Genomic DNA, 9,547 nt, shown 5'->3' on the forward strand with positions numbered 1-9,547 from the left:
ATTATCTATAGTGGTTATTTTTGTTGACGTAGCATTTGTTTTCGGTGTTTTTATATCCACTGTCATTCATGCAGATGGAGCTTTCTCGGAAGAGCTATTTTTGCTGCCATTGGAGACTGTATCTTTGTAGGAACTATAGTATGTATGTAATCTGTGTAATCTAATGGTCATAGGACTCAACTTGAAAAGGTTGCATATGAGTGGCTATTAGATGCTTACTGTCGATGATGCCATACACTGTATACATGAACTGATTCAAAGAAAATGTTAATTCAAAGTGAGCATTACTATCTCCAAATAGTAGGAAAAAGTAAGCATTACTATCAACAAGCACACCAGCTGCCACCACCCAACCAGCCAGCACCCCACCTGCAAGCACATCATCTGCAAGCACTCTACCAGCAAGCACTAATCCACCTAATCAAATGTAAGGTGCAACACAGGAACAAGACTTGCAAGCATAATGAGATTTGTGCCTAATTCAGGATTCAAGTCACCCAGAACCAAGAATTAATGACTTAGATTATTATGTTTAGGGACAAATGGTGTCTTTGTTTATATGTTTTGGTGAAGTAATTTACTTTGTATGCTTTCTTAATTAGGATCCTAGTGTTGGGGATTTTAGTGTTGGAAACTTATGAGGTCTATATTTTAACAACTCCGATATACTTGGTGACTATTATTCTGGCTCTATAATGCCTTCTTTGGATGTATTTTTTACATTATGAATATGAATTATGACTTTCTTGAATTGATCTGTGTCAGGTTTTGGGTTTTATTTTGCCAGATACAATTGGCCAAATTGTTTATCAATTTTAAGAGAAGAACAGCTACTGTAATCAGTAGCATAAATACAAACACCAAAATTTCACCTACTTTTAGAACCCTAACTTCAGACTCTAATCTTTCAAGTTTCCAAACAATCTTCATCTTCCATTCTTCATTGTCAATTGAAGGATTTGTTCTACTATCACATGTTATTACATCTTCTTTCAAAATTTTATCTACCCATAGAAACAACTACACCACCTCTTTATCTACAGTCTGCACCCAAGAAAGTGAATCAGCCAAGTTTATATCCAGAAATACAGCAAACAACAACCACTTACATTGTATTTTGGGCAACCGAAGAACGGTCTCCCTGGGTTAGAATCCGTCCCTGACCATCGCAAAACTTGTCTCGCCCCGCACCCACACCATTCTGGCAAACGCGAATCTTTGTTTCAGGTCATTCTCCTCATAATGCTTCTAAAAGATCGTAGGTTGTTCGAGCTCCCAGTTGCGTTGCTCGTGCTAGCCATTACCGTCTGGCTTTGAAGATGCTGAAGCCAACACAAGAGAATCCAAGGGAAGAGACGAGAAGAGAAGAGAGTGGGCACTGCAGATTAATCTTCAAATTTGGGAATTAGGATTTTTAACTTCAATTTAAGGACCAAATTGAATCAACAAAGTTTACTCATTCACGTCAGCTAGCCTTTAGCTTCGCCAGCATGTCACCCTCTAGTCCAGATCAGCATTCCGGTGGCGTCAGATGAGCAGAATGTGCCGGAAGGACGAGTCTGAGTCCCGAAGTGCAACTTCAAGGACGAATATGGGTAACTATTAAGTTCAGTGACTACTATGAAGCACGAGTATAACTTCAGAGACTACTTTGAGGCTTAGCTCTCTAACTTCTGTACTCAAACTTTATATACGATATAGTCAAAATACAACCGGATTTAATTCACACTAAGCAAGGATTGGATATTTCTTGCTATTCACAAAAAAATGTCATTATTTGGAGTTAAAAACAATCAATATATCTCAAGAAGTAAATGATTTAGAATTTGTTTTGTTATTTATTTTTTGTTTGAACTACGAAATACTTTGTTAAAATAGACAAAAATAAATATTTATTCTTAATATATTTTATTTCATTAAAGTTAAAAGTAAAATTCAAATTCACGACCTTTTAAATAAATATGAGAAGTCTATGTTTTTTAAACTATAACTTGTTAACATATTTATTCTTAATATATATTATGAATCCTTACAGAAAAAAATAACATAATATATACACAAATTAAGATAGATATAAAATTAAGATCAATTAATTAAATTTTAAACTAACATTTAACATGTTAGAATCTTAACAATATTAAGACTTTATTTCTCTCTCAGTCGCTAATCCATTTTATAAGGCACGCTAACATGAGAATAAAGTTGTTTCAATCAATTTCATTCCACCGTTAAATCAATTTAATCAAAAGTGAATATTAAGAAAAACAATTTGTTCGGTAATATCGAAAATCCGTTACTGGGTCATGTGTCTTATTTATTAAAAAAAAAAAAAAAAAACAGTGAACGAGTTCGTTTTAGTGGTTTCTGGAAACCTAATCCCTCTCATCCATAGACTCACACTCAACATCTCTCTCTCTCTCTCTCTCGAACTCACGCGTGCCGGCGTCTCGCCGTGGTTCGCGTGTCGCTTCCTTCCCTTGGCTCGTCGTCGCCGGCGGCAGAAGCAACGCAACCAGCAGCTAGACCTCGCCGTCTTCTTCCTTCGTTGCCCTCCCTGGGCTCGTCCTCGCTCGTCATCTTTTGGCTTCGGGGTCTCTCCGTCGCTTCCTTCTCGCCGGTCTGTCGCCGAGTATCCGTGGACCGTGGTGGCTGGTGAGTCCTCTTAACCCCTGTTCTCTCTTTTCCAGTTTCCCCTATTCTAATTGGATCAGTAAAATACATTTTTTCTTTTTCTAAATCCTATGTTTATGTTTTTTGGCTTTGAAGGGATTTAGATTTTGTTATCTATGAGGCTAGGAAATATGGTACAAAGCTGATACTGAATACATATAGGCTGATTTCTAAATTCAACAAATTAGTTGAGTTTATAAATTGTTGCTATTTTGATGGACTGTTCTCTTATATTAGTTGAATTTATGTAAACTCAGTGATATTAGGAGTCCTTGTTTTGAACAAAGAGATTCTAGATGTTTACTATGCAATCTTTTATATTAATTTTTTTTAATGGTGAATTACTCATGGTGCTGACTTGGATGTCTAAATCTGAGTCTTGCTCTACCTTTAAAAGGAGAAGCTGTAGTCTTATTTTTGAACAATTTTTTTCCCTTTTAGTCATGTATGGGATATTGCCTCCATTTTGATCGCAAATCACATTCGAAGAAATTTATGAATTTCATGTATGTGAAACATGTCCCCAGGCATCAAAAGACAACAGAAAATATAATGGATAATGACTTGGGATTAAAAAGATCAGAACAGATAAGGTTAATATAGCATATATAAAGAGATTTATAAATTAGTTGAATTTATGTTTTGCTATAGTTGATTTTAGTATTGGATTGTTTCAATTAGTTTGTTAATTTTTTCTAGAGTTGTTAATCAAGATGAAGGCAATGTTGGTTTGGCTCCAAATTTGTCCGATAAAGATATAGATATTGACTTTGAGATCGCCTCTTGGACTTGATTTATCGATTGTGCTATCTTTTGTTCTCTAGTTCATTTAAATTGAAGAAAAAAATTTTACCAGTAACTAGTTTATTATCTATTTTTATATCATTAGTTATGTCTAAGAATTGATATTTGATTGTTATTAATGTGTTTATAAAGGCATGCATTTTAACTTTTAATTTTAATTTTATTTTTTATAATTTTATATTTTTATTTAAATGTGGCTGGTTCAACTTGTGAACTATCAGTTGAACCAGTAACTAGTGACCCAGTTATATGACCAGTTCGATTCTGATAACTATGCTTAACTTTATAAAGAGTTGCAAATTCCCGTACACAACACATTTGGCAGAGACACGATTAACAGTGTTTCATTCCCGTTTGTCGAAATCTCAGCTTCTAAATGGTTCGGAAGCGATTTCAGGCACAGGAACCCAAAACAGGTAGCTTTTCTAGCAACACAAAAATTGTATTACTAGATCTCACATATTCTTGAACCATTTCAATTTCGGTTGACCATTTATCATAGTATCGAACCTTGCACACAAGTTGTTCGATGAAATGTTTCACACAAGAATCTTAGAGCTTTCTGTTATTTTCTTTTAATTTACAATTACATCACCAATAACTAGAATGCATTTAAGACTAGTTAATCTAGTTTGAGCAAATCAGTTTATTATTTAGTTTTTTAATTTATTATTTATATGACTTACCCAACCACTTGAATCAGTCTTGAAAGAGCTTTCTTTCATCTATTTATTGAAGTTTGATTGGGTTTCTTTACTGTTTTAAATGCAGGTCTATACTATGCTCAGAACTTCCTAAAGAAAATTGGGTTAGGAAAAGAGAACTATTACTTCTGGAAACAAATCGGTAAGGCTTTGCTTTGCACCTACGCAATTGCAGGCGCAGTGTGGCTATACAACGAGACATCGCCACTAGGGTGGTGGACGCTGAAGCCACGACCAAAAGAAGAGTGGGAACTAGCTCACTTGTATGAGTACCGACAGTTCCCATACCCCGGAGATGAGGAAGCAATGCAGGAGTTCATTGCAAATGGTGGAATGATTGGAACAACCATTGGTCCTAAAGGGACTATTGAGACTGATAAGGATGCATTGAATTACCAGAAACAGTTACAGGACAAGAAGTTTGAGCAAGAAGCTCTGAAAATGTGGATGAGGATGAGGAATGAGGTCATTGGTGAGCTTCAGGAACAAGGCTTTGATTTAGAATGACTCTAGTAAAACTTGATAATTAGATAATTTGAACTTTTTGTGTGGCTGAAAAACACAATGTTGGGAAATTACCTTCATGGTAGTAAATAGATTTTGCATTATTAAAGGATTGCAGTTTTATAATCTCAAAAAGTAGACTTGGTATAAGTGTAAAAGGCTAATCATTCTGTTCTTTGATGATGAGTAACGTGTCTTCCCCTGCAATTTACCTTATTGTATAGGGCATCCTTTTTGTTTATAAGTTTTCTTTTTTACAATGTTCATGCAGTAGAAATGCAATAGAATAATCAAATGGATAATTGCGGCTTTTGTAAAGCTTTTATCTATTCAAAATAATAATAAGCAAAAACAAAACGAACATTCTAAAATGTGATTAGGAAATACAAATGGTGGGACTCAACCTATAGTTTTTTTATCTGCTGTTGGATTCACCAGTGACTTCTATTCCTGCCCCATACCGTAAATGCTTCATAATTGGTAGAGTAAAGAAGAAGCAATTGGTACGCAAATTCATAGTGAAGCAATATTACTAGCCGTGTATGGATGACTTAAACGGTTAAACCAAATAGAAAAAAGGTACACTTGGTTGTTATGAACGTTTTCCTTGAAAGATCGAGTGAATTTATAGTAAAATATTCACTTGCTTTTACTCCACTTGCCCCCACTACCCATTATAAATATCAAGTGTTTGATTGAAGGTAAACAGGATGCACAATTTCATTTATAATTTTACACATCAAAACCAAACATGTCCTAAGTGCTGGATGTTTCCATTAATCTGAATAATTGTGATAAAGTTACAAGTTACAGCCTTTTAGCTCATACATCAGCAAGTTATAAACATTATGAAGTGAAATATCATTGCAGTATTTGAGGTATCATATTACCAGTTCATACAATTTCATACAACAAAATATAACATTTATTTTGTTTCTGTTACCAAAATCATTAGTAAATTTGCAACTAAATCATTGTAATCATTGTAGTTCATCTCTTGACAACAATAATTACATCTATATATTTTTCTACAACCAGATACACATCCAAACAATACAACTTTAGAATACACTTCTGGATATTTGTTGCAAATCCTTGAGGCTACTACTCTTGCCAGACTTGCTTCTTCTATAGCTCTTCAAAGGTGTCAAATAGAACCTTAACAAGCCATTGTCAAGATTATTCGGCGACGGCGAGTGCCGAACACTGCGGTTCCTCTGAACCATAAAATCTTGTCTTCCATTCAACACATTTATGTTCCCTTTAGTCTCGGTACCCCCCAAGCTGCTAATCAAACCAGCCATGCTACATTGGTTTCTACAACTTACACTATAGCTTCGAGAAAGCTTCTGGCTAACACTCTCACTACCTTGCACATTAAGTTTCACCTTGTCTTCTTCCCTCCTCTGCACGATTGAGCCGAACTTGCTCCACACTCGACGCCATTTGTGGTCCTTCTTGGAACCCTTATGATTGCCAGTGCCAGCCCCATTGACATCATTATTAAGGTCATCATCCTTGGATGCAGAACCCATCACACATTCACCTTTAAAGTCACTCAAGGATTTCACATTTCCATTCCCCAAATCCAAATCTTTCTTCTCACTGCCGAGTAACTTGGCACCATAGAACAACTCATTGGTGGCAGGGGATACCTTTGCATTGGATAACATTCTCAATTCATTAACCTCTGCCGTTGATTGTCTCCTACGAGAGCTCGACCTATCGAAACTCCTCCTACCCTTGTAGTAACCCTTGGCCTCAGCTGACCCACCGGGAGTAGGAGCAGGACTGGAACCAGCAATGCTGTTCCCTTCAATTAGAACCCTGTCTACTGGGGAAAGCCTCTCACATTGTTTTCCATCCCAAGATGCATCAAACTTAGCTTGCAAATCACTATCCACTGAGATTCGGCCCGTGTCAACCAATAACCTTCTGTAGGCATCTGGAAACTGTGAATTATTATCCACTGAGATTCTACCTTCGTCAACATATAACCTCGAATCGCACGAGAGGCGAGCATAATTATCCACTGACACTCGGCCTGCATCAATAGAGAACCTTGGATCAGTGTCACAAGATCTTCTCCCGGAACAGTATTCTCCAATTTCAGATTGAGTTTCCCTATATTTCCTCCCTTTAGGCTCCTGAACAAACCGCATAACATTAAAATCAACAACACCATTTCCATTTCCATTTCTGTTACCGTTACCGCCAAAACTGCGTCGTTTCTTCAACTTGTGCTTCCATTTCCACTTCCTTAATTTCTCACTGAAGGCAGAAGCAGCTCCCCAGAAACTCTTCAAGTCTCTAGCTCCGTTCTTCTTGTTCCGAATCTCGAGATCTATGAACTCCTTCATCGTCTTCGTTTCTTCGGGTTTTTCGTTGTCCCTTGGGTCGCAAACCCGAACCGCTTCTTCTCCATTGTGTTCCTCTTTTCGTATTTCAAAACCTAAATACTCCGAATCGAGGTGAGTCTTCTGAACCAGGTTCCCCTTGCCGCCATCGATGGTGAAGAGATCCGAGAGTGTGCTCCGGGCGCGGACCTCGCAGGAGCGGCGGCGGGGCTGGAGAGAGGCGGATGTGGAAGTGTGGTGACGGTTGGCGGAGAAGGACTTGGTACGGCGGAGGTGGGGCGGAGGATGGGAATGGGGGGAAGGGGAGGAGGAGGGGGATTGGATTCCTTTGAGGCGTTCGCGGAGGCAGGAGGCGCAGAAGCTGTTGACGGGAATGGTAGGGTGACGGTGACAAGAGGAAAGGCGGTGAGGTTTGGAAGTCATGTTTCGAGTGCCAACATGTTATGTTAGAGTTGAATCTTGAAAGGGTATGACTATGGCAGTGAGTGAGAGTGAGCACTGAGTAATGTGTGAATTGAGTGAGTTCCAAGTAGTAGTAGTAGACACTTGCTAGTAGTACCAGCTAGCTACTTCAGACACACGGTAGCACCACGTGTGGGGAACAGAAATGTTGGTGCCCCTTTTTTCGCTTTCCGTTTTTTATTTTCCTTTTTTTCCTCCTTCGATACTGAAGTTATTTTTTTATATATTAAAAAAATTTTGTTGTAATACTCAATAATTAAATTTTATGATATTTTTTAAAATTATGGGAGTAGAATAATACGTCCTTTTATATTAATAATACTTTCTTTTGTATTGTATATTTTAATCCAATTATTGAGTATTATACCAAAATTTTTCAATATACAAAAAAATTAGCCTTGATACTATTCTTGAATTTTATTTAAAGATTAAAATAAAAAATTCTAGTGTTTTCAAAGCCACAAGGTCCAAAACGTACATAAAAGATGGCTTCCTAAATGGATGTTGGCTTGCTAGTATATTTGTCACATCTTCTACATTTGTCTTAATAATGCAATCAACATCGTCTTCATCTCCGTTTAGATAATTTATTTCATAGTTTTCTTTAAAGTCATTTTCGCTTTTATTATTGTAGTCTTCAAGATTCATATTTCTATTTAGGGGGTGAAAGCAGATCAGATAGGATTGGATATAGCCAAAATTTTGATCCGATCCACACTAACATTATCGGATCGGATCCCGTATCCGCAATTTTTAAGTTTGGATCCAATCCGGATCGAATCAAATATCGAATATATCCGCAAAACACAAAAATATTTTTAAAAGCTTATTTTTATCAAAAAATATCAATAAAATTCATTTTTTCTATTCTTTTAAATATGTTTACTCTTAAAATAATATTAAACATACTTTTCGTAAATAATAAATTAAAATAATACAACATATATGATAATTATTAGTTGAAATAAAATATAAAAAAAATATTTACTTATTTATTTTTTTATTTTTGCGGATACGCGGATATGCGGATACTTACACAAAATCCGCAATCCGATCCTATTAGTGTGCGGATCCGATAACGGATCGGATCTATATCCGCATTTTTTTTATCGGATTCGGATAAACACTGCGGATATACGAATCGGATCTGATCCACATGAACACCCCTATTTCCATCGGCTTCTTCAACTCTATGAGGCAAGTATTCGAACTCAACATAGAACTCTTGTAATTGAATTTCATGATATATTAAAAAACATTTTTTGCATCATTGTTTTATCCGTGATATACTTTATCTCAAAATGTATGAACTCACCGAATATTAATACATGATATCTATACACAACACTAGTCACTCTTTTCAATATTTAAAGATTTATCGTTTCACAAATTATATCCTTTAGCTCCTCAAATAATATTATAAAAGAAATAATAATATCATATGAATTTTTACGGACAAATCTTACACCTTCAAATATCTGAAATAACATTTGACCATTATAATATATTCTCAAACTAACTCTATCATCCATTTTTTTCTCATTAACTATTTTTTTTTCCAAAATAAAATAGAAGAAGAAAATAATACCATAAAATCGAGAATAAAAAGAGAGTAAAGGGCAGAACCACATAATGAATGCAAATCTACATTCCTTAACTAATTATTTAAATCCGCTCAGATTCAATTTTTTTATTTTTTTTCACAAATCGCTCCCACCAAACATCTATTTCCTCTCTTTTTATTTCTGCCTTTTTCTATCTTCTTATTATAATGTTCAAATTGTTGGCAACGAGTTTTTCATGTCTCCAATATTTTAGTAAAATACACAATTATATTATAATCAAACATTACACTAAGCGTCAATTAATATTTAAAAAACATGCTTAGTTTATTTTCCATTCTACAATTTTAAAAACATGAAAAAAAGATATAAATATATAGAGTGAATGATGTGATTTGATGTATGAAATTATGTGAATCATTAAAGAAAGACAAAGATAAAAAGGGAAATTGAAACCTTTCAGAAAATTTCTCTTTTTCCTTTA

At 35.5% G+C, this 9,547-nt stretch overlaps 2 protein-coding genes across 3 annotated transcripts; one reads left to right on the forward strand and one right to left on the reverse strand.

Moving 5' to 3' along the window:
* Positions 1 to 2,244: 2,244 nt before the first annotated feature.
* LOC107609478 (uncharacterized) lies at positions 2,245 to 4,832 on the forward strand. Of its 2 annotated transcripts, none has more exons than XM_016311467.3 (3): positions 2,245 to 2,652; positions 3,766 to 3,890; positions 4,246 to 4,832. In XM_016311467.3, the coding sequence occupies exons 2-3, from the start codon at positions 3,851 to 3,853 to the stop codon at positions 4,683 to 4,685; spliced, it is 480 nt and encodes a 159-aa protein (XP_016166953.1). In that variant the 5' UTR covers positions 2,245 to 2,652; positions 3,766 to 3,850; the 3' UTR covers positions 4,686 to 4,832. The 2 variants fall into 2 exon arrangements, with proteins under 2 accessions (XP_016166953.1, XP_016166954.1); XM_016311468.3 differs by having other exon boundaries at positions 2,342 to 2,652; positions 3,844 to 3,890.
* A 602-nt stretch (positions 4,833 to 5,434) lies between these two features.
* Positions 5,435 to 7,614, reverse strand: LOC107609757 (protein OCTOPUS-like). The gene has a single exon (XM_088493347.1). The coding sequence runs from the start codon at positions 7,460 to 7,462 to the stop codon at positions 5,744 to 5,746; it is 1,719 nt and encodes a 572-aa protein (XP_088349473.1). The 5' UTR covers positions 7,463 to 7,614; the 3' UTR covers positions 5,435 to 5,743.
* Between the last annotated feature and the right edge of the window lie 1,933 nt (positions 7,615 to 9,547).

This window comes from Arachis ipaensis, chromosome B7 (genome assembly GCF_059453495.1).
Source record: "Arachis ipaensis isolate K30076 ecotype BB chromosome B7, ASM5945349v1, whole genome shotgun sequence".
NCBI lineage: Eukaryota > Viridiplantae > Streptophyta > Magnoliopsida > Fabales > Fabaceae > Arachis > Arachis ipaensis.